Here is a 26,338-nt window from a genome sequence, read left to right on the forward strand (position 1 = left end):
TTTGATAGCTCTGAATCGCTCAGTCTTTGGTCTGGTGCTCGCTTATTAGGTCCTCACCCTAGAACAAGTGCAGCAGCAACAATAGAAGTGCTGTCGGTAACAATACAGAGAACATTTACTTGCCTTGTACCAGGCTCTCTGCTATGATCCTTGATGAGCGGCATCATTGTCCCTTATAGGGAAATAAGAGAACTTAAACAACTTATCTTAGGCCACGTGGCTAGCGAGTGTCAGTACACCGGGATCTCATTTCTGCTCCCTCTATATAATTACTTTTATTCTTCCCATTTTATTTAACTCGGGTGTCCTCAAGATAGAAAAGGAACAACGCATTTACAGTAAATTATATGTTCTCCAGTGTGATTGGGGAATGGAACATTCTGATAAATCAAATGTTTTGATTAAGAATTACCATCTCAGTTATAATTGGATTTCCATTTGGGAAAGGTTTAGGACATCATAAAATATATACAACATTAGAAGTATAGTAATCATAGTCATAAAATGCTTCAGGATCATTATACAAATGTCAATTTTTATTGTAATGCAGAAGTGTTAGTTGATAAAGATGTCTGTTTGACAGAATGCCAGATGAACTGTTTTGTAGCACAGACATATCAATGCCATAACACTTTTGAGTGTTCTATATTTTGAAGTACTTTATGTGAACCACCACTGAAGCTTAATGTGATCAGAAAAAATCTTTTGGGATTTTTCAGAGTAAAGAATATTAGTGCTTGGAAAAACTCAAACTCATTAAATATTCTGGATCACTGTGTATTTTATTAAACTGTTTTTACTAAATCAGAATGTTACACTATGTGGAAAATGAAATATGACATTCCCTTGAGGTAGTTCGATCCAAATCTGTTATAAAGCACTAGAGTAGATCAAGGTTAGCAGAATTTTCATCATAGCTACTCAAACAACAATTTTTATGATTTTAGGCTCCAGAACGGGTAATAGAACTCATTCACAAGGACCCTGTCTTATTGAGGATTGAGAAAATCGATGATAAGGACTGTTTTAGTTAATACTTAGCATATCATCTGTGCATTTTATGTCCGATACAACAACCCCTTTATGAGGTAGGTACTGTATCCCCGTTGTATAGATAGAGAAATCAAGGTACTGAAAGGTTATATAACTTGTTGGGAGGGGCACATGTGTGGCTCAGTTGGTTAAGCGTGGGACATTCAGCTCAGGTCATTATCTTAGGGTTATGAAATCAAGCCCTGCATCGGGCTCTGTGCTGCTGAGCATGGAGACTGCTTGGGATTCTCTCTTCCTCTCCTTCTGCCCATGCCCCCTCTCAAAACAAAACAAAACAAAACAACAAAAAAAAACCCAACTTGTTTGGAAGTGGTTGTTTTCAGATTCAAACTCACGCTGTCTAGCCCTTGAGTCTGTGTTCTTAACCAGAGTTGTCTATACTCACTGTCTACAATTTTTTTCTTAATCTCTCTTGAATGCACAACAGTCACACCTACCCTCCCATCCTGTACTGAAACAACTTTTGCTGAAGTCACAAATGACCTCTACTTTGCTAAAATCCAGTGGTCAATTCTAAGACCTCATCTTCTTTGGCCTACCTACAGCATTTGATAGTTGACCACTTTCTACTCTTTGAAATGCTTTCATTACTCCTCTTCCAGCATATTGCCTCTTCCTGATTTTTCTCACATGTTGTCTCTTCCCTTCCAGTTTCCTTTGCCCTTCTTTCTTCATCCCCTGGCTTCTAAATGTTGGGGTAACCCACAGCTTAGTCTTGGACCTCCTCTTCTCCATTCACGTCTAGTCCTTTGGTGATCTCTCTCGGTTCATGGCTGTAATTATTGTCTACAATCTGATAAGTCCCAATGTTCCATCTGCAGCCCAGATCTCTGTTCCCACTCCAGACAACTGCTTACTCTACATCTCAATTTGTATATCTAATAAATACCCAAAACTAAATATTTTGAAAACCAAACTCCTGCCTTTTCTCCCTAACCCTGCACCTTCTCTAGTCTTTCCCATCTCAGGAAATAGCAGGCCCGTCTCTTCCTGAGGCTCAGGCCATGTATCTTGGAATTATCCCTGAATTTTTTTTTTTCTTTTTAATGATGTGAAATCTGTCAGCAAATCTTGGTGGCTCCACCTTCAAAATACATCTAGAACCTAAGCCCATCTCCATTTCTCTGACACCCATCTGGCTTCAACAAAAGCCACAGTTTTACAATGGCCTCAAAGCCCTCCACAATTAACATCCGCCTAGGTCCCTGCTTGGATCGCATCTTCTTTTACTCTCCCTTTCTTGCTCTATCCTAGCACTACTAATGCCCTTGCTACATCTCCAGCAACCAAGTGCGCTCACAGCTAGGGTGTGCACTTCCTGGGCCCTCTGCCTGGAAATCTCCCTCCTCTAGGGGCTCATATCATCCAATCCCCAACTCTCCTCAGCTTCTCTTCACATGTCACCTCCTCAGAGAGACTTTCCTTGTTTGATATTGTCACCCCACCCTCATCCCAGCATTCTCTATTCTCCTTCCCCCCATTATTATCTCTCTGTCGCACCACCTGACATGCTATACATTCCACTTGTCTATTTATAGTATAATATAAGCTCCAGAGGAGAGGAGATTGTTTGTTTCATTATTGTTTTGTGCACTGCTCTATCCCCAGCAACTAGAACAGGTAGTGAGTGCTCAATAGGCGTGCGTGATTCAACAGGTGAGGAAGAAGATACCTACTTAGTCAAACAGAGTAGCTGAGTCATCCCAATGGTCAATGGTTAGGTGGCAGAGTGACCCCAAATCACTCTGACATTCAGTTGGTTCACTCCTTATTGCCACTAAAGAAACTTTTCCTCTGCCACCTGGACAGATGTTCCCCCATCTTCCTTTGGCCCTGCAAGTTCCTTGGTGGCTCATATAGTTCTCACATGTGATGCTGTTCCTCCTATTGACCAGAGATGTTGGCAGCTGGACAGTGACTATATCTGGGCTGTGTTGGTGGCACCAGGGGAACAGCGTGGCCGTGTCCTAGTCTCACTGCTTCACAGTCATTCTCTACATGGAGCAAAAGTACAAGGGCTGAAATCGGTTTCATCTCCCCATACAAAGACATGTCTCTAAAAGCAGAGAATCATTTTAGCAATCAGAACCACTGGGAATTCTACCCTGACTGGAAATAGCTGACAAAAACACACCTTTGCTTAGGAGTGAGCTGCCTTTCTCTCATGTGAAATCATCCAATCAAAGTCATGGAAGCTTTTATGTCTAATAAAGAGTCCCTGGTGGATTGAAATGTTCTATTTATCATAAATTACAGTTAAGTCAGCATTTACCTCTTAGTAACCCTTTTTCAAGTATGTTGAATTTGCCTAATATTGATTATAGCTCAATATGATAATGATGGGGGCATTTTTTTTTTTTCGCTCAGGAGCATTTCAGGAGGAAACCACTGTATACAGATCTGCAGACTATATGTGTTTATGTATATAATCAGGCATCTCTGTTGGTTTTGATTAGTCAGACTGGCAAGGATTAACTCTCACACCATCTATAAACTTTGCACAATTGGAAAGCAGTTCTGTGACCCAGATACCTCTAATAAAACCCGCAGATCTTCTGTTAGAGTCTATTAGGTGGGCAAGGTTGCCTGAGTAAAGGCAAAACACTGGAAACAAGAAACTCGAGTCTGTATAGCTGTGACGAACTTTGGTGAGAAAGGACTGTTTTGCAGGAGCAAAGAGCCTGGAGGTCCCTAGGGGTATGTTTGTCTGTGGTGAGGTGGAATGGAGACATGTGTGTGGGGGGTGGGGCTGGGGACAAAATTAGGTGATGAGAGGGTGGGGGTGGTGCTGCCTGAAAAATCCCAATCCAGAAGGAATGGGTAGTGGAAGGAACCAGGATTATAGCACACAACTGGAAAGCATTAAAGTCTATGGATTGGAAACCTCTGATGATAAGAATCTGTTTATGAATAAAGAACAAAATATATTAGTATGATTGATGATTTTGTTCAAGATTGGTAACTCTTCATTTCTTACTCATTCCCTCCATTCCCACCACCATCAGCAGCCAAACCTTGCATATAACAAGGGAAAATGGGGGCAGCAGGCAGGGAGGACACTTCAGGTATAAAGGGCTGTGATTAATCTTCATTGCTGAGGGCTTGTAAAAGTGGCAGCCAGTCTTGGGGATTGGAATTTCCTACTCCCAAGACTTCCACAGACAATTGATGATCGTGTCTGTTTACTGTGGGAAGCTTTAGTTTACTGCGGAAGTACTTTGGCACTGACAGGAGGTTGATGGGAATATAATCCTTCCAGCTCAGCTTTTCATCTTTAGCAACCTGTGTCCTGACACCTGCTGGGTATGGCAGATTTGTACCTTGTCACCATGTGTGTAATGTGCACAAGAAAACCAGTAACAAGGTTAATGCCCCTGTTCACAAAGAGAGTTTTGTTTGCTCTCGCTTTCTCTGCCACTACTCTAACACTCTCTGCCATTACTCCCACTTTCCTTCCTCCACCCCCACCACCATGTTCCCACCAGATCTCCTGAGAGTTGTTACTCCTCAGCCCATCAGCCAAAGTTAGTGGGTTTCCATGGTTACCAGGCAGCTGGTGTCTAGACACCCAGAGATGCCTTGCAATTGAGCTGCAAATCTAGCTTCTATCATACACACCCCTCTCTTCCCTCCTCCTCTTTCCTCCCATTTCCTCTTTATTTACAGTAGACATTAATGCCAACACAGGATGGGAGTTCCTTTTGATAGGCCATTAAAGAAGGAGGGAAGAGAGAGAGGGTAGAAAAGCCAAACTTGCTGTCTTGTCATATCAGTGAAGTGCGAAAAAACTGAGGTGACAGACCCCAATCTGGCTTCTCTTTCTTTTTCACAAAGGATTTTATTTAATTAAAATATTTTAAATTAGAAAACAGTGCCACTTGTCCATTGGGAGCCATAAGCATCTTTAAGAGCCAGTAAAAGCATTTCAGGATAGGCTTCAGCTGATGGCACTGGATTGAGGTAGAACCTTTCACCGTCTCTGGACAATCAATGTAATATCTCTTTCTCCGATGCTCAGGGGAATCATACATCCCTAAGTATTACCAGATGGAAAACTTTGGAGTGGGATACAGGCACATGCAAGGAAGGGCTTTAACAGCAACACATCAGATCTGGAAGAGTCAAGTTTAATCTCCCCTATTTCTTCTGAGAAAGAGAAAAGCACCTCCTGATAACTAGGAGCTGGCCTGGCACTCACAGATAGGCCTTGGTATTCTCCTGTTGACATAACCAATTTTATAGAATGCCAATATCAGACTTTGTGTGATGGCTCAAGACCACCATAATCATGTCTGAACACAGACTAATTATGGGCATTGTCTAAACCATAAAATAGCCAAATATTTCCCTAGCTGGCTAATGTGAGTGCTGATACTCACCTCATTCTTCCTTCCTTCTAGATAATGTTTGTTGAGATGCTCAATCATAAAATGACCCCTGTTTCATGGTAGCATCCAATTCAGACCAAAGCTCTGCTTCCTTGAATCTAACTCCAAATCCCCTAGCACAAGCCCAGATAAGTCCTTTCTAACCCTATCTCACTACGATGCCTTATGGTTTCCCACTCTCTATGTTCTCCCTGGGAGCAACATGTCAATAAATCCAACTTTATTCAACTACAGGTGTTCTTGGTAGTCCTTGGCTGGAAGGTGCTGATAATCCGTAGAATTTCTTTTTATATTATAATTTATAGTCAAATTACTTCAGTCAAAAATCTTTTTCTCATTTTCTCCCACATCTTCAATTTCCAATGTTATCTTTATCCCCAAATTTATTACTACATCTCCGAGTTTACCAATTCTCCTTCTAAGATCTCATAAAAATCTAACTCAGAAAACAAAATTAACTCCTAATTTATCTTTCCTATCCCTAGTATTTTCTTGCTTTTGGTCTCAACATGAGACAGGATGACCCAGGCCCTTGGATGAGTTTAAAAGCCTCTCTACTCACATGAAAAAATGCTCAACATCACTCAGTTCAGGGAAATACAAATCAAAACCATGATGAGTACCACCTCACACCTGTCAGAATGGCTAAAATTAACAGCTCAGGAAACAACAGATGTTGGTGAGGATCCAGAGAAAGGGGAACCCTCTTACACTGTTGGTGGGAATGCAAACTGGTGCAGCCGTTCTGGAAAACAGTGTGGAGTTTCCTCAAAAAGTTAAAAATAGAGCTACCCTATGACCCAGCAATTGCACTATAGGTATTTATCCAAAAGATACAAAAATAGTGATTCAAAGCGGCACGTGTTGCCCAATGTTTATAGCAGCAATGTGCATAATAGCCAAAATATAGAAAGAGCCCAGGTGTCCATCGACAAATGAATGGATAAAGATGTGGTATATATATAAAATAGGATGTTGGGGCACCTGGGTGGCTCAGTCAGTTAAGTGTCTGCCTTCGGCTCAGGTCATGATCCCAGGGTGCTGGGATTGAGCCCCACATCAGGCTCCCTGCTCCGCGGGAAGCCTGCTTCTCCCTCTCCCACTCCCCCTGCTTGTGTTCCCTCTCTTGCTGTGTCTCTCTCTGTCAGATAAATAAAATCTTAAAAAATAATAATAATAATAAAATAAAATAAAATAGGATGTTACTCAGCCATCAAAAAGAAGGAAATCTTGCCATTTGCAATGACATGGATGGAATTAGAGGGTATTATGCTAAGTGAAATAAGTCATTCAGAGAGAGACAAATACCATATGATTTCACTCATATGCAGAATTTAAGAAACAAAACAGATGAACTTAGGGGAAAGGAAGGAAAAATAAAATAAGATAAAAACAGAGGGAGACAAATCATAAGAGACTCTTAACTATAGGAAACAAACTGGGGGTTGCTGGAGGGCAAGTCAGTGGGGGGGAGGTGGACATTAAGGAGGGCACTTGTTGTAATGAGCACTGGGTGTTATAAGCAACTGATGAATCACTAAATTCTACCCCTGAAACTAATAATACACTATAGGTTAACTAAATTGAATTTAAATAAAAAATTTTTTTAAAAGCCTCTCTACTACTCTTCAGAAATTTTGTAATCCGAATCAGCAGTGATGGCAAAGAAATGGGTCAGACAGAGTGCAAACATCAAACATGTCTAAGCAAAATTATAGTGAGACTATGACCAAAAAATTTTTGATTTAGTACATTCTCATTTAAAACAGGAGGAAAGGCATTTCTCCTGTTTCAAACTATGATGACAGAGAATTTGGTGAGGCAGGAACCATCTCTTCTCTCTTTCACATTATCATTTGCTGGCTTTAAATAACTATTTTAGCTACCACTATCAATGGTAGGGAAGACACTTTCAAGAGGGCCACCTTGGAAACAGAAAGACACATTGAAAGATGACTGCACTGGTTCAGACTTTAATGTCTCCACTGCCCCCTTTCTAGAATAGGTAAAATTAAAGAGCACTATACACAAGCAGTAGTAATATGGCTAGTCTCTATTCCCTTTGAGTTTGGCACATTTTTCCAACAAAAGTGTCAATACAGTTCTTATTTTTTTCTTTCCATTTCATGGCCTCAAGTAGAGAGATAAGTTGCTGAGAAAGAAGAATCAACAGATATAAATAGGTGCATATAAAGAGAAGATTTTAAGGAATGACAAGGCCAAACTGGTTATATCTGTAGTAATAGTGATTGTGTGATGTCCAGTATAGATTGAGATATAGGATTGGAACCAGGAGTAGATCCAAGGATATAGAGAAATATTTGGCAGTAGAAATTGGAACTTAATGTATATGAGGCCAGGAGTCATTAAAATTTTGTGATAAAGAAAGTAATATGTTTTCAGTGATGTATAAAGATTAAGAATATGATGGTGATGATATAAATTGGGCAGTTATTTGGTTATGAGGTCAGGGTTGAAGTCATTAGAATGTTTTCTGTTGCAGAGTCTACAAAAAAAGGTAGGATTCTTGAATTGCAGTCATGTTAGGGGACAGGGAATTAAAAACTAGACCCATAATGGCAAGAGAAGACCTAGGAAACAGCAGAAATAAATCTAGAACACAGTCTTCACTAAAGTTAAGAAAAAAAGGAATATTTTAAGAAACAAAAATGCATCCACAACTAAAGAGATTATTTTATTTAAGCTATTGCAATAGAGACTCCAATTCCCAAGATCATAGTAGCTTGGTAGGCGGTAGCTTTCCCTTAGACTTACGGGGAGGAGCAGTCTAGTCAAGTTACAGGTGGGGCGATTTACAACTGGGGTTGTGCAGTCAGCAGAAGTATATAGTCCGTTAGCTGAACAGGATTTGTTTATCTCTGTATCTAGCTTGTTTCAAAGGGACAAACAGTTCTAATCTCAGCTACTCATGAGACAAAGAAGGGGCATTTGGAGGGTCTGTGTCTGGCTTTGTCAGCAGGTATAGGCAAAGATGGGGGAAGAACCATGTTTGGTCTTGTTTTTTTTTCATGACCCAAGCCAAAGGCAGACGCCCAACAACTGAGCCATCCAGGTGCCCCCATGTTTGGTCTTGTTACAGGTAAGGGAGTCACCCACAAGTCTTCTGGGAATCATGAGAAAGTGTGTACAGCATATCATGGGGAGAAGAGTGTTTTGCAATAAGCCATTTTCTGGAGCACAAAAGGGTGGGGAGACTTCCTTAACTGTCACTGTATTCTGGAGCATGGAGCTCAATTAAAGGTCAACAACTGTCAAAAGAAGTAGTTATCAAAAAAAGATCTAGGACAACAGTAAATGACAAAAGACCTTATGACTTGGAATATATATATATATTTGGTGAATTTGAGGAGAGTACTGTCAGAAAAATGGTAAAGTTAAAGTCAGCTTATAGAGAAATAAAAGATGATGTGAAGAAATGATAGCATAACTGCAACTTGGCTTTTCATGCAGTTTGATCAAAGAGGAAAAGAACAGGTTTGTAAACTTCTTGAACAAGGAGGTAGTTATCTTTGCGTTTTTGGACTGTCTTGTACAAAAAAATATATATATTTAGGATATATCTTGTTCCATGTTATTCTATAATAAAGAGCTCTATGAAGGCTTAAGGGAGGTAGATTTTAGCTGGATATCAGGAATAAGTTACTGTTAAAGTTGGAATGGCCTGTTGAAGCAGAGGCTGTCCATCCGCTAAGAGTGTTCTAGGGGATTCCTGTATTTAAGGTGAGGCATTGCTGGAGGGTCTCCAAAGCCCCTTTCTACTCTATAGTTTCTGTATGTACATAGTCTGATTACTTTCATATAAATAGGGTTTTGAAAGAAGGAAGAGAGGAGAAGGTAAATTATAGACATAAGGTGTGCCTTGGAAAATGGCTTTCTTAGAGAAAAACACTGGGTGGAGAAAAGAGAGAAAGCCTTCAGTGGGATGAGCTTTCAAATGGGAGTATTATATGATGGGCAGAACATATATGATTATATATCTATTCCAGGTAAACCACAGGCTCACTGTGAATCTTTATTCTTTAACTGCTTATTTTCCCAGTGTCCTCAAATAGCCAAAGCTATTACATTCTTTGCCATTAAGTAAAGAACTTTCAGCTCTTTGACTAAAGAGAGAAAAATCAGTACAAATACAAATATTACTTTTTCGATAGAGTTCTGGTTGTATTCCAGTGAATGCTATTGATTTTTAAAGCAGTTTTTCACTCAAAGGCGGTGCCATAATTTGACAAGCCCCAGGAAGCCAAAACACACAATGAGTGCAAAACAAATTGTCCCAGTAAGAGATGGGGATTGCATTTATTTACCCACATGCAAGCATATAACACAAGCACCTTTTATAGGGCTTTCTTGTTACAATAATATTTTTAAAATTAATTTCAAAATTGAGTTAAACCTTCTCAGTTGGTTTTTTTTAACACTCTGCTTCCATTGGGAAGTGAAGGGGGTGGTAGGTGGGATGACGTGCATTTTCATTTCCTCTTCTTCAGGACATAGTAATGGTCTTTTACAGGTTCCTAGATATGACAGCATTTGTAGTAATTTTAGCAATTCTGGACTTTTATTATCTGGTAACTCTTTAGTCACTTAGTTTATGAAACCTACCGTAGTTGGTGATAACTTTTCAGCCCAAGTTACTAATTTTAGAGGTCCCCATGTTTTTCCTCTCTGCATAGAATATCTGCTTCACCCCTCACAATCTGTACACAATATATTAAAGTTTGATACAACGATGATCCTTAGTCCTGGTTCTGAAAACATCCAGAGTATCTAAAAGTACTTCTGGTGACCCTTAAAGCAAAATTATATTGAATTTACCTTTCATTTCACAAAGGAGAAAAGGAATGGAGGGAGGGAGTGGAGAAGGGAGGTGAGAGAGAAAGGGGGAAAGGGGCAAGAACAGAGTTGGGAGGGGGTGGAGTGCATTTAGGGCCACTGGGGAGAGATGCAAGTTAAAATCAAGCAGTGGAATCCACTCATCCCCAAAGGCCGTGAGAGGTATAATGGTATTATGGCAGGATCTGAATTCTAATTAGCTGTGTGATTTGGGGCAAGTCACAGAGACTCTCCATCGTCAGTTTTTGTCAGAGGGAATGAGGGGCTGAGATCAGATAATTTCCAAGACCTCCTTCAACTGCCACTATTCTGTAATTTTATGAACAGTTACAAGCCAACTCTATGACAATATATATAGTTTTTGTATTTTTGTCCTGAATTATGTGGTTTATCCACTTGCATTGATAAAATTAGTAACTGCCACATCTTTAGTTTTCTTTTGTACTATATAGATACAGCCATAAGGGAAAATTCAGCAACAAAGTTAAATAACGGTCTGGTTAATCTCAAGTACCACCCAAACACATCCTAGTGAGTCACAGCAAGGCACAAGCTGAATAGGACTCATAAGCGTAGTGCTTTTATTTAAAAATCTAAATGTTACCTAAGCAATAGATACTCACAAGTAGGAAAAATTCTTAGGCAGCTATAGTCATTGTTGAAGTGACTCTGACACAGTTACAATTATGTCTAACTTTGGTTTCTGTATTTTAACTATCAGGTCAGATAATCAAATCATTTAATCAAATATCAGATCTTGGGATTTGACAACCTAGGATCTGTTTTTGTTTTAAATACAAATGTTGAAAATATAATCTCTGTAATAGGCATATTAACTCAGTCTGTTAAAACATTACAAATGATTATTTGAACTTTTATTTTTATTTTTTTTTAAGTTTTATTTATTTAAGTAACCTCTACACCCAACATGAGGCTCGAACTCACAATCCCGGATCAAGAGTTGCATGCTGTTCTGACAGAGCTAGCCAAGCACCCCTGACGAGTTGAATTTTTAAATGAAAACCAGTATAGTGGTGGCTCAGTTGGTTGAGCGACTGCCTTTGGTTCAGGTCATGATCCCAGAGTCCCAGGATCAAGTCCCGCATCGGCTCCCTGCTGAGCTGGGAGTCTGCCTCTCCCTCTGACCATCCCCACTCTCATGTGCTCTCTCTCGCTCTCTCTCATTCTCTTTCTCTCTTAAATAAATAAAATCTTTAAAAAGAAAAAGAAAAAGAAAATCAGTATAGCCCAGAAGATTGTTCATGAAATTTCTTAAGGTCTGACAAACACAAATGACCACACTTGCATAACTGATCTCTAGATGAGATCTATGGTGACTATAATAGAAATACCTAAGGAAAAACAAACTTGAAAAGGCTGGTACAATGTCTAAGCAGCCTGTTTGAGTGAAAAAGAAAAACTGTGAGAAAGAAAAGCTGAGAAGTAGACTCAGTGAAAAATGACCAACAAATGATAATCCTGTTTAATTTTTCCCATCTCTTAAGTAGGGACCTAAATAATTAATATCAAATACCTGAGGGTCTGATTTTTTTGAAAATTACTAACTTTCTCCAGAATGCAGCAGGAAAAATTATAGATAAGCCTTGGTGGGGGGAATGCTAAATTAACCATATTTTAACAAGATTGCAAAAAGTATGGTATTTCCTTGCCTAGAATTTTTAAAAGAGAACAGTCCTTCCTACTCTATCTTTACTCTGTCCTTCAAAGTCTGCTATAATTCCTTGCTTTAGAAGGTCCAGAAATGAGAGGGTGTTGTGCATAGGTGGGAAGAAAAACCCATCAGAGCAGTCTCTCCACAGCCCCCAAGGACTTATCCCCCAACATAGGCCCTGTCCCCAGATGACTGTAAGTCTTCTTGGAAATGAAAAGATCTTTCTCATAATGAAGTTGAAGAATCTCACTGTATCTAATAGTTTTCCTTAAGGTTAAAGGACAAGAAGTCTTAGGTCTCTTTCAAGTCTTAGATTCGGTGATTATTATCAAATAAGGAAATTTTTCTTAAAATTGGATATGATGTCTTGTGCCTGGAGAATTGCCATAACCTCTGTAAGTTGCCTACTGGATGCAAGATTTACTGCATATCTGGGGATGGGGGTGACTTAGTTCTTGTTCATTCAGTGTGGTAAACTTTTGCTACAAAATTTATGGAATCAAATGGAGCCAAAGCCAAAGATAAGGTTATTTCCTTTTGAAATCAATTAGCTGCTATTCTTTGGGTATGAAATAGAGGAGATTGTTCTGTTCTTAAGCAGAAGCAATAGCAGAGAAGTTCCTGCCTTTTGAAACATTACTGTTTAGCAGCCCTGATTCTTTCATCATACATCATAGACTCATGCCCTTCAAGTTTGGTCAGTTGTCATCTTTGCTGTTATAATCATTTCTGGACTTTGGCCCTTGACTTCAAAACCTTTTCTCAAAGAATGATTTTTTTTCCACTCTACAAGCAAAAAACTTTGTAAGCCACAGGCTGTTCTTCCCTTTCTTGGGCTATTTGAAAAAAAAAATTGGGCCTGTGCACTAAGATTGGATAAGCATGAATTAGTGGAGATAGGGAGATGATAACTCTCATTTCTTAGGCACATAGGTAAGCAAGGTATCTTAGAGTGTTACCATAAGGTGGGTAACAATACTAGCACCAATTACAGGTTTTCCTTACAGATAAGGAAAATGAGGCAATGAGAGGTTAAGTAACTCACTCAAAGTCATGTTGTCAGAGATAGAATTTAAATGCAAATAGTCTGACTGAAGAACCAGCTTTCTTATTCACTACTCTACGCCATCATCTAAAAATAGTTATGCTTTTAGTACATATCTATTTTTTACATTTGGGTTTTTTTTTATCTGAGTAATTTGTTATAAAATTAGAAGATAGACATAAAGTTAACCAAAAAAAAAAAAAAAGGAGGAAAGGAGGAGAATGGGATAATGCTTTTCATGGCTATGAGCCAGGATAATGGTTGAGGTCCCTTTTTATAATCCAATGTTTTGAAATTCAGACAGACCCCTGCTATTCAAACATTACAGGTCCACAGTTTTTCTGCTTGAGGCAATACAGGTTTTATTTACATGTCACAAAGCATTCCTGGGATTTTCCCTTTTTCCATATTTTCTTTCCCCTATAAATATTAAATGCCTATCTTGTGATAAGCATGATACTAAGAGTTGGGGTTAATGTAAATGAATTGATTCACTAAAACATATATATGTGCCTGGTACTTTTCTAGGCATTTGGGATTTATTAATGAATAAAATAAATTTAAAAAAATCTCTGCCTGAGGATCATAACAGAGGAACTGGTCTAAAGGATCATGGATGACTTTCTTGAGAAGTTAGCCTGGATGCTAAAACCTAAAAGCAGTGTCATACCAAGAGTGGTGTGGGTTGGTGGGAGTGGTCTTCCCTGATGAAGGGAAGTGCTTTATTATTTACTTTGTTTATAATTGTCAGAACATGGTTTTAATAAAAGGTAGACCAACTTAAAAAAAAAATCTCTGCCTTTGTGAAGTTTAAATTCTAGCAAATGTATCCTTTTCCTTTGAAAAGTTAGTTCACGGTCAAGAAGACTCAAAGGATACCACAAACTGATGTATAATGCAAGAGTATAATTTCCATATAAATAAAGAGAAGGAACTGACTAATTACACCTAGGATAGTTTTGGAGTGCGGAAACAACATTTGAGCTGTGTCATGAGGGAAAATTAAGCAGCCAACTCAAATGATTCAAACCTTGAAGACTCGCTATGCGCATTGACTAAGATAATTGACTGGCCTGCCTCCCAACTCCAGTCCTTAATTTTTAGTTAAAGGAATAACTTTGGTCCCAGTCTCTAAAATCTGCACCTGAGATGGGACTCTTGTGTGAATACTTTATCGGTGGAAATCTGGAAGGGAGTGAAAAAGAGGACAGACCAGGGGAAGAAGACAGTCAAAGATGTGGGTTCAGGAAAAGTGAAGTCTCAACCTGATCCCACAGAGAGCTCTAAGGTACAAACTGTACCACAGCCAGACTGTTTTGCCCCAAAACAAGGGCACTAGAGTCACGGGGGGCAAAAGGGGCATCACCTTTCAGACACATCAGGTTGTGGTGATTCACAATTCATACCCCCACTCAAGGGGCAAGAGTGGGCCATTGGCAGCCAACACCTCCAGCAGCTGGGAGATGGCAGAGGCATCTGAGAGGACACCGATAGCATCTGTGACAAGGAGCATAGGACATCTGGAAGGCCTCAGTAGGGATACAGAGATGTATCGAAAACTTGAATGGCAAGCAAAGGGAGAGATAATATTGTGAATTAACTTTTTGCTACCTCTTTTTGCTTTGGTAGGCCATTTATAAAACCTGAAATAGGCATTGCCATTGCCTATTTTTATTTCATTCACTAAAAAAATCTTGAAATATGAATACAGATGGTCTCCGACTTACGATGATTTGGCTTACGATTTTTGACTTTATAATGGAGTGAAAGTGATACACATTCAGTAGAAACCATACTTTGCAGTTTGATCTTTCCTCAGGCTAGCAGTATGTGGTATGATCCTCTCTCGTGATGCTGGGCGGTGGCAGCGATCTGAAGCTCCCAGTCAGCCAGGCTATCACAAGGGTTAATAACAGATACACTTACCACCATTCTGCACCCACACAGCCATTCTGTTTTTCACTTTCAGTACAGCATTCAATAAATTCCATGAGATATCCAACACTTTATTATAGAGCAGGCTTTGTGTGAAATGATGTTGCCCAACTGTAGGCTAGTGTAAATGTTCTGAGCCTGTTTAAGATAGGCAAGGCTAATTAATGATGTTCAGTAGGTTAGGGGTATTAAATGCATTTTTGACTTATGATACTTTCTTTAAGATTTATTTATTTTAGAGAGAGAGAAAGAGAGAGCACATACATGAGTGAGCAGGAGGAGGGGCAGAGAGAGAGGGAGAGAATCCTCAGGCTCCCCATTGAGTGTGGAGCCCAGTGCAGGGCTTGATCCCAGGACCCCAAGATCATGACCTGAGCCAAAATCAAAAGCTGGCTGCCTAACCGACTGAGCCACCCAGGCACCCCTGACTTATGATACTTTCAAATTACAATGGGGTTTTGGGAACATAACCCCATTGTAAGTCGAAGATCTGTAATTTAAAATTAACAAAATGGAAGAGGCATTATTCTTCAGGATTCCCGATTTAAAGTTGGTTCTTGAAGACAAATATGACTTTTATTCTGATTAAAAGGAACCTCTTTCATTTTGAAATCAGAGTCCACAAATGTATCTTCTTGGTACAATTAAAAAATCTTACTCCAGACACCCTGCCTCCTTTTATTTTTCCAGTGAGAGTGTTTTAAAATTTTTGAATGCCTTTTGACCCTACCACTGGTTTTACCAGTGGCCAGATTTTTCACATTAATGTTATCTGCCTGGCCTCTAAGACAATTGAGTTTGTAAAGGCCAGAGACATGCAACTAAGCCTTTCTCCCAGCTAGGATTCTCCTCACCTGGGATACTGTGAAGTGAAAAGGGGCAATGGAGAGTTGAACTCCTGTCAGATGGAATTTTGAAGTATTTAAAAAATACACAATTCCACAGAAAAGAGGAAAACAAACTCAATTTTTAGGCTAAACTGTTTCTGATCATCACTATTAGCAACACTCAATATCACAACATCACTTTTGCATCCCTAACATGGCCCTTCTCCAAATTTCTGTGTCATAGGAGCTGTCATTGTTTGTACTGACCCCTCAGACTAACGGTCTGACAGAGAGCAGTGTCTCACTAGATCTCCAGATTCAACTGCCGGCGTAGCACATAGTTTAGCTAAGGGGAAGGATGAAGGGGTGAAGTTACTTGACTGTTATGCTAGAGTGAAAATCCCCCCAATTTTTGTTTTCATTTTTAACCTTTAAAAGTTGACTTGTTCATTGTGAGAACGGTAAGAAATACTGTTAACAGTTTAATTTTATATATTTATTCCATCTTGTCCCAGAAATGACTTGGGGCAACTATGTGAGCCATGTAAATTTCAATTTTTTAAAAATCTTTCTGCACGTTTCTAATGGGGGAAGAAAATAGAACACTAATTTTAATGGTTTGGCAGACATTTTATATAGAGAATGTTTAAGAAGTTTTCAAGGCCAGTCAACTTGTATGTTCTTTGACTTTTGCTTTGATTTTTTTCAAAACAAAAATATCTGGGTCATTTTTCTTTCAGGAAAGAAGGAAGGAAGGGATGATGGGAGAAAGAGAAGAAGGAAGGAAGGAGGGAGGGAGGGAAGAAAGGGAAGAAGGAAGGAAGGAAGCAAGGAAGCAAGGAAGCAAGGAAGCAGGACCAAAAAAACACCAACTTTTGCTCCAAATGTTAGAGATCTTAGATTCTTTCCCAACCTCTGTAACTGAATAGCTATTTAATTAATAAATCACCTGCATACTTATTTTCTGATCAGAGTCAGAGACTACAGGAACATTCTAGGGGAGAAGTGCTTTTAATCATTTATCTGGGAAAGAAGTTTTTTATCCCTTTGGGAATTTTTTTTCCCCCTCCTGGGATGAGAATGTTAAACTTGATGGGTGTTTTTCACCAGAATCTCACAGCTTGGATTAAAGTCTCAACATAACTGCATTCTACACTTTAAATTTTATAAAGTCCTCCTAAATGCTTTCTTTGAGCTTTTATACAATCTGCAATAAGGTGGGGTGGTCAATATTATTCATATTTTGTATAGATTAGGAAACTGAGGCAAAGAAAGGAAAAGTAATTTCTTTGAGATCATATGACTAATTGGTGGCAAGGTCAAAGTTGGAATACAAATCAGCTTGGTCCTAGGCCTAAACTTTTGAGAGAAGTAAACATGTGTATGTATGTGTCAGATATCACTGGGACCCCGCCACCATGTTGCCTTTGAGTTTTCTCCTTGGTTAAATTTTTGTTACTCTTTGAAATCCTCAAGTGAATAGTATAAGTAGTAAAATTATCCTCTCTTTCAAAGGCTCAGAAAGCAAGAGGTGGGGGCAGAGGTAAAATTTGCACCTTTCTGCTGACATCAAAATGGTGTATACTGGCTCAGTGCTTTGAAAGGAATTTAAACTGTAAAACATAGTTTGAAAAGGGTGTTCAAAATGTGGATCCCGGTGACCATCCAAAGCCATGATCCAGGCTCCAAATCGACATCTGGTCCATAGCTCAAGAGGAAGACCATGTGAGCGACAAAGGGATGTATGTGAGTTAGCTACAGAATGCTTTTTTAACTACTTTCCTTTGAGCCTTCGAGGTGATAATGTTTAATATTCAAGAAAAGTGAAAATAAAAAGGGAAAGCAAACACCGCAGCCCCGTGTGATTGGTAGAGTAATTGTGGGCATGGCCCCAGGATGATAGCAGCTTCTATTTAATCAATGTTGACAAGGCTGGGGAGAGCTGGGCAGGTCCCAAGAGATAATGTTTTACTCGGAAATCCACTCAACCTAATTTCAGTAATGTAGGGCTGTGGAGGGGCCTGGAGCGGAGCCAGTAAACAGGGCCATTAGAGCTGAGGGTGGGCGATGGCAGCTGGGAACACGGCCATCCCTCCAGCAGCACTGCAGCCTGCAGCCGGGCCGCCCGACTGAGCACGCGAGCAGTCGCTGCTTCATATGCTCCTGCTGTTTGCTCACCGACAGAATGCACAGATGTGCTATTCTCACCCTTTCGAGGAAATGAACGGGATGCGTAAAGTCAAGAGCTGCTTCCAGACTTGATTTCGATAAAGATCAAAAAGCCAGTTTGGCATGCATCTTTCAAGGACCACCGTGCAGTCATCTGCCTGAGTCCCCTTACTCTTTTAAGGCCACCACCACACTGTTTCAAGTGCATACGGAAATGACTTCCATCTTTCTTGCTGTTTAAATGTGGTCTTGATCTTTCCTAGGAATGGTGGTTGTGGGTCCAGAATGTGAAAAGTGCCAGGGTTTTCCATACGTTGAAACTTACATGGCTTATTAAAGATACTCAAATTTGCAAATCCAGGAGAAATTATGCCCCTTTGGCCTGAGTTCTTCTTGTCCAGTTGTGACTTTTTCCTTTAGCACTCCTTCTCCAACAAACAATACACATGACATATAAATATGCCAGTAATTACCAGCATATAAATTCCAGGAAGGTAGAGATTCTTACTTGGTCTTTTCATTGCGATAGCACCCCTGCTGTATGTGCAATGTGTAGAATGGTGTGTGGCACATAGTGAGGCTCAGGACCTTTCACCGAATAAATACACGAATGAGTGAACGCGTTTTTTCTTCCCTTTTTTAGTGTCTTCAACTTTAGAACATTAAGAATTCATGACTTTACTATCTGTGATGTTAATTTTCTTCTTAACACAGACATGGTAAAATTCATGGAGACCCCTAGTGAACATGGTCATTTCTAAGAGGTCTTTGGGTCTGAAAGAAGTAATGGTTTTGTCAAGGCTAAAATGCCAGTGCCAGAGAAGGTTACAGTTCTTTACCAGATGTGGACGTCATCTGTTCAAATTGACTACATGTAATTTTTGAGAATTTAAATATTTAATATATTTAATATCAATAATTATTAAAAAATGCCCAATTTCATTTTTTTTAAAAACAACTTTTTACCCCTTTAAACCAGACTGCTAAAATGCATCATCAGTTTTTGGTTTGGGTTTTTTGTTGTTGTTTGTTTTGGGGGATACATTCTGCCTTATAATAAAACTGAATTTAAATTTACAGGGTTGTTTTCCCTTGGTGAAGACTGATTTGTGGGGAGAAGCCATTGCTAGGTAGCGAATAGTAATGTCTGTTAATGAGAATAAGTTCACTGGTCCCCTGAAATATCTGTGATTCCTGTGAATAACTTGTGATTCCTTTAATCTTGCTTTTTCTATAGTATCTTAACCATAATATTAGGTTTCCATGTTTAATATGAGCAAAAATGCTCTTGAGAGCTAACCCAAAAAAAGAGAAAGCATTTGCTACCCCTTAACTTGCTAGATTTCAACAATCACATGAGCAACTCCAAGCTTTCCTTGTTTGCTAGCTCTGGGCCCATTTACTTCCACTTGCTTGTTCTGTATCACCAGATAGTAAAAATCCCATTCAATCTTTAGCTTCCACAGCCTCTTCTTAAGCAGTAACTGTCTCAGAGGCAGGTTGATCCTCTAGATGGGGAAGGTGATTATTTACCCTAATTGGATCATGATAATTGGAGTGACCAGCTGGCCTGAGCCATTCATCTATCTCTGACACTCACCATGGTGATCAAAGTTTTTGTACAAAATACTAAAGATTACATATTAACTCATCTCTAGCATTTACAATTATGTAATTAGTGCCAGAGAGTGCCAAGACCAGATTTCATATTGTTCAAGACTAATCAAGATTCTTCCCTTCATTCTGAGCTGCTTTTATTAAGGCCAGTTTTTGGACTTTGTAGGCTACAGGAATAGGTACCAATGGACCCCCTACTCTAGTTCCCACTCTGAGCCCACCCATTCTTCTTGGGCAAAGATAAGGGGGGGGGGCGGCAATCTAAAATAGAACCTGCCTAGATGTCTCTGTCCTAGTTTGAAATTTACTGCTGCCATTGACAAACAGTCTAACCTTGGGAAAGTTACTTCATCTCACTATACCTCAGCTTCCCCAGCTGTAAAAGGGAACAACAAAAGAGCTGCAAGGATTCAATGACATGACACAAGTACATGTAGAACTGCTTTGAGTGAGCATATAGTAAGTGCTCAACTATGTTAGCTACAGCTAAATACTTTGTACAACGGGTCAGGAAAGTCATAATTTGTGGTTCTTTCCAGGCAGTGAGGTTGCTGAATAGAAGAGGTAAAAAACTGTAGCTATACCAGTATGTGGTCAACATGATTTATTAACTACAATGACTTGTCTAGAGTTGGTATCGGAAGGAGAAGGAACAAGTTCGCAATATCCAGAAGTTCTCTCTGGCATTCAGGCTCAAATGGACGCATTTATACATAGCTCTTGGATTCTGTTTCCGATAACTTCCCCTTTGTCTAAGGTTAAAACCTTGCCCAAACTCGTACACAGTCTCCCATCAAAGTGGATCTAGCTAGAGCAGGTATATGCTCCACATCTGATTACTGTTTCCTTCATTTGCATGTAGGTTTATTTTGGCTTGTTTCTGTTTTTGTGTAGGTCCTAAAAAATATTATTATGAGTTCTTAGCTTGCTTTACTTTTGTGGTTGTAGAAGATTCTTACTTTAGATTGTTTCCTTCCTCCATATTTTTTCTCCCCATAATTTCCTGGAGGCCTATATAAATTTCACTGAATCCACTGACTTGACACATTTTATTTCTACCCGCTAGTCATCCCTTCTTCTAATACAAAGATGACGCCTTTTTTTTTATTATTCAGTAATATCAAGTAAATAAAATTTAAAAAACTCCTCTCATCTCATATAAAATATAATGTATATATAATTGTATGTATTCAGTTAAATTGAGTTCCAGCTAACTGACTGACATGTTCCCTTTGTAGTCAACTAGTTGAACTTCATCAGTTTTAATTTTATGGTTTTTATTTTAAATTTTGGAGCCAATGATTTGTTCTTAATGTCAGAAATTTTTTAGATCACTGAAAACCTGTGGACCCTAGCTACTCGTTTCTAATGCTGAATTGATAAAACCGATTTGATCTTGCCCTCCTCTGGTCAAGTTTGCCCACCTTATATAATGGGGAAACCAAGATTAGTAGAACTTCTAGGTTTTAGTCCTGGCTAGGTCATGAGAAAACCATATGGTTCAGGGAAATACCTGGACTTCTGATTCCTCATCTATAAAGTGAGGATGTCCATTCATTCTTTCATTCAATAAATGTTTACTGAGGGCCCTTTCTGCACTAGGTTCTGTGCTAGACACGGGGGAGTTCCAAGTTGAGCAAAATCATATTGTTGTTACCCTTGAAGAGTTATGTCTAGTAACTAGATGTTCTTTGAGGCCCCTCTCCCTGCCAACATTCTATGATTATGGATTTCATTGTCTGTTCAGGGTATATTGTTGAAAGGCTTAAGTGAGAGCAAGAATATTTGCTGTTTTTTTCACCTCTTCTTCTCAATATCCAGAAGAATGTCTGACACATTGCGGGTATTCAATAACAACTTACTGAACAAGTAAATGAATAAATAATTATATTTCAAATACTTTGAAGCTTTTAAAGGAAATTAGATATTGAAGCTCTTTTAATAGGGAGTGGACAGCAGCACTTCCTGTCACAATAAACAGATGTATACAAGTTTCGCCCTTTCTCCCAGGGCCAGACAAAGGGTGACAAGATAAAGTATGGGAATTTGGGAGTATTTAACCTGATTCTACTCCAACAGAGGACAGAAAGTATGGCTGCTTCTCAGGATTCCTTGAATCTTTGTTCTTTTGTTTTCCCTTTTGGAATGTTGTTCCCTTATTCTACAAACAGTTCTTCTCACCTTCCCTATCCTGCTTCTACCTTTTCTCTCAAGTTCCCTAATCTCCCTCAAAACTACCTCATAGCTCCCAAGTTTTTATTTTAGAAAGAAAAGCTTAAAGTCTTGTCTTGTTCCTACAACTGAACCTTCTCTATGCTTCTGGCCACTTTAAATCAAGGTTCTCTTTCTTTTATGGTTTGAGGAGGACACTAAATATATTGTTCTCTGGGTGGTAAGGATAGTAAACCACCTTGGGCATACTTGTGGTATCCAAAGCTTTGAGCAGGGCTGGAACAAAGTAAACTCTCTAAAAGAATTCCAAATTGCTATAAATGAACCTCACCGAAATAAATCTGAGAATTTTCTTCTGGCAGAAAATCAGCTGATTCATTAGTACACTGAAGTTCTATAATCCATGAGAACAATGCTGGTACATAAAGCATTACAATGATCAGAACTGAGTTAGTCTTTTCATACAAAAATTTTTTCCTGGAAAATATGTTTGGTATGCCAATAATGGTCAACTTAGAAGGTTATAGCCTTAAAATACCTTTATGAGTAATGGTAGGTAGCCTTACTGTAATAATTACATTTTGGAAATAACTTATGGTCAATGACAGATCCCCAAAATAAATCAGACTTAAAAACTTTGGCCAAAAATGAGTCATTGTAGGGGTGCCTGGGTGACTCAGTTGGTTAAACACCCAACTCTTGATTTTGGCTCAGGTTATGATCTCAGGACCCTGGGATCAAGCCCCACATTGGGCTCCCCACTCAGTGGGGAGTCTGCTTGTCTCCCTCTCCCTCTGCCCCTCCCCCCACTTGTATTCTCTCTCTCTCAAATAAATAAATCTTTAAAAAACGAGTCATTGTAACATTAAAATTATCCATCATAGCTGCTACCTTATTTACCAGACCAGCCTCATTTCATTCTAAAAATCAAATCTATTTTCAAGGAGATAAGCATTTTCTGCTACTGAAAGATTTAAGAGAATATTATTAGATGCTTGTTCCAAAGAAAGAACTCCAAAAATGTATTTCCAGTGGTGGGTCTTATTTGGATGTGGACATTGAGCTTTATCTGAATATAAATATATAGCTGAATGATTTGAAAGAGACATACATTTGTATGAATTCTTTTAATGGTCTCCTATAAGGCCCTGATTTCTCTAGTCTCAACATTTGTCAATTCTTAGAAAGGCTGCTTGTGAAGTTGATCCTTGGCTGGCATCTAGCAACTTGGATTTTGAGAGGGTTCTTACCATTCCCTAACTAAGAGTCTTTACTATGCCTAAACTCTTTTGCAAACAATGTGGTTTATGCTGGACATCTGTTTTCCTTCTGGGAGTCTGGATTTGGTACATGCTAGGTAGAGGGTGCCCACATGATCAGCCTCTGGTAAGAACTCGGTATTTGTAAGCTCAGGTGATCTTCCCTAGTGGATGACATCTCATACATGTCACAGTTCATTGCTGAAGGAATTAAGCACATCCTGTATAACTCCATAGGGAACGGACTCTTGGAAGCTTGTGTGTAATTTCCTCCAGACTTCATCCCATACAACTTTTCCCTTTGCTGATTTTGTTTTATATCCTTTCACTGTAGTAAATAATAGCCATGAATAGGACTATATACTGAGTCTTGTGAGTCCTAACAAATTACTGAGCCTGGGGGTAATCTGAGGGACACCCAACACAGGGAGTTTAGGTTACCAACACAGGTGATTGTAGGGCAAAAGAATTCTCTTTTCACTAGCTGGCATATTAGTAAACTGACTGTAACATGAAATCAGTTGACTGAGTCTATCAGGAAATCAGGCAGAAGAGTTAGAAAATTTGCCTACTTCCTGAGGAAAAATTATCCTTTAAAAAGATTCAGTCTTCCTTGCTAAGCAAAGCACATTGCCTTATGGATAAGTATATTCAGTTGGAATGTTCCTTGACTGCAAGAAACTAAGAACTACTATGGTTTAGTTTAGAGGTTAGCTATTTGTCTCATAAAAAAAAAAAAAAAAAGTCTGAGGAAAAGATGTGTAGGAGGGATAGGTCACTCAATGATAGTTTTTTTTCCCCATCTTTCTGCCCCACCATCCTTAGTGTATAGTTTTTGTCTTCATGGTCAGGAGATAGCTGCTAACACTATCAGGTACTGATCTATGTCTCAGTCATCAGGAATAGCAGAAGGTAAAGGGCAACCTCCTCCTCTGGGATCCTCCCCAGGGAATTCTTTCTCTATCTAATTGGCCATCACTGTGTTATATGGACACCCCTAGCTTCAAGGGGATCTGGAAACTCAAATATTTTACTTTTCAGCCTAACACCACAAATAAGGGGTGAGAGAGTTGGAATGGCCATTCAGTGATCCCCCAAAACTATCTGTCACAATTAGCCTGACCTTGATGGAAAAGAGATACAAGATTGTTGTTGATTCCTTATTTGAAGAGCCTATGTATGGATATCTTAATTGCAAGACTGAGAGATTAAAGACCATGGTAATTTCTGTTTAGTGGCTCCTTCCCCCAATGCATAGCTTTGTTCCTGAGCTTGTACATACCTGTCACTGAACAGCCTCCTGGAGGTAACATCTTCTGAACTTGGAATATATATTACTGGGATAGCAAAATCTCTTTTTATCTTAAATCTCTTATGAAATGGTATGAAAAGGAGAAATGCATTGCGTTATCATATTCACAAATGAGACAAAATACTAACCCCCTCTCCCCCCTCCCCACCTTGTTTTCTTCCTCAGAAGCTGTAGATGAAACCAAACCTAAGGAAAGTGCCCGGCAGGATGAGGGTAAAGGAGAAGAACGTGAGGCGGACCAAGAACATGCCTGAACTTTAAGAAATGGCTTTCCACGTCCCCACCCTCCCCTCTCCTGAACCCTGTCTCTCCCCACCCTTTTCTCAACTCCACTCTGAAGTTTCCCTTCCTGTCCTGCTCACGTCCGTGAGTCTGTCCTCTCCTACCCACTAGCCCTCTTTCTCTCTGTGTGGCAAACATTTAAAAAAAAAAAAAAGCAGGAAAGATCCCAAGTCAAACAGTGTGGCTTAAACATTTTTTGTTTCTTGGTGTTGTTATGGCGAGTTTTTGGTAATGATGATCCAATCATTTTGGGAAATTCTTGCACTGTATCCAAGTTTTTTGATCTGGTGCGTGTGGCCCTGTGGGAGTCCACTTTCCTCTCTATCTCTCTGTTCCAAGTGTGTGTGCAATGTTCCGTTCATCTGAGGAGTCCAAAATATCGAGTGAATTCAAAACCATTTTTCTTTTCCTCCTTTTAATGTGATGGAATGAACAAAAAGGAAAAAAATCAAAAACTCAGTTTGTTTTGAAAATAAATAAATAAACAAATAAATAAATAAAGCAAATGTGCCAATTAGCTTAACTTGCGGCTCTAAGGCTCCTTTTTCAATCTGAATATTAATAAATCATGAGAGTAATCAAACTCCAGTGGCTCTGTGTTTCTGTTCCACCTTCCCATTAATTGATTTGACATATTGGCGTCTCACATTTCGTCTTCTTTCTGGCCTCCCAGTCTGGCATCAATGACCCTGATAAGGAAAAGATGGATGAAGCCTAAGACTCTGGTCAGGACCAATCGCTTTGGTCCTTGATGGGATTGTTGCGGACTGTATTAGTTTGCTGGGGCACTATAACAAAGTACCCCAGCCTGGGTAGCTTAACCAACATAAATTTATTTTCTTACAATTTTGGAGACTAGAAATCCAAAATCAAGGTGTTGGCAGGGTGGGTTCCTTCTGAGGGTGAGGAGGGAAGGATCTGTTTCAGGCCTCTCTCCTTAATGTATACATGGCCATCTTCTTCCTGTGTCTCTTCACATCACTAGTGGGTATCTCTATGTCCACATGTCCCCTTTTTGTAAGGACACCAGCCCACCCTAATGACTTCATCTTAACTTTATTACCTCTGTCAAGACCCTATCTCCAAATAAAGTCACATATGCATTTGGGGAGGAGGGGCACAATTCAACCCCTATCAGGCACTAAGGCTTGCTTTTACTCAAATCACCTTAGAGTATTTTCATGACTCTGGAGAACTATGCAGTGGAAAGTTATTCTAGGTTTTGTTAAGTTTTATAGAGACATACATAACTCAGAAAACCCCTGGCTTTTGTTTAGATGATTTATTTTAATCCAAGTATTGACATAATACATTATATCTTTTTCAGCTTTAATGAGTGAATACTTCTGTTGGCCTTATCCCCTCGCAAGGCAGCTGCCATATTCTCGATTACTTATAGTCATTGTTCCTGCAGGGGTGATACTATATAAAGAAAAGGTGTACATTTAGCACATCCATTCTTTTCAAATTTCCTTCTAGTTCCCATTTTCTGAGCACTCTCTGTCAGAAGGTAAACAGTTCCCATGAGAAACAGTAATGTCCCTAAATCTTGAAGTGTCTGTTGCTGTTCTTTTTCCCTCTAAATTTCCTAAATCAATCCCAGAGCAAATTCCTAACAAGTCCTACTCTGCCTTGTCCTTGAGTCCCCTCATAGGCATGGCCAGTGGACTCCCTTCAGCTTCCTATACTCATCTCCACATAGAATTCCCTGGCAAGGAAAAGAAAATTATGTCGAAGCCGTCACAGTAATGAA

The 26,338-nt window shown here is 39.3% G+C and overlaps 1 protein-coding gene across 1 annotated transcript in view; it reads left to right on the forward strand.

The window, feature by feature from the left end:
- Positions 1–25,168, forward strand: part of GAP43 (growth associated protein 43) — a 101,157-nt gene extending 75,989 nt beyond the window's left edge. The window contains exon 3 of the mRNA XM_045902912.3: positions 24,469–25,168. Within this exon, the coding sequence (XP_045758868.1) occupies positions 24,469–24,557 (89 nt within the window). The 3' untranslated portion in view covers positions 24,558–25,168. The remainder of the gene's footprint in view (positions 1–24,468) is intronic.
- The last annotated feature ends 1,170 nt before the right edge of the window (positions 25,169–26,338 follow it).

The sequence above is a fragment of the Mirounga angustirostris genome, unplaced genomic scaffold, assembly GCF_029215605.1.
Source record: "Mirounga angustirostris isolate CCGP_5_RB_7025 unplaced genomic scaffold, mMirAng1.0.hap1 SCAF_1, whole genome shotgun sequence".
In the NCBI taxonomy this organism is placed as follows: Eukaryota; Metazoa; Chordata; class Mammalia; order Carnivora; family Phocidae; genus Mirounga; species Mirounga angustirostris.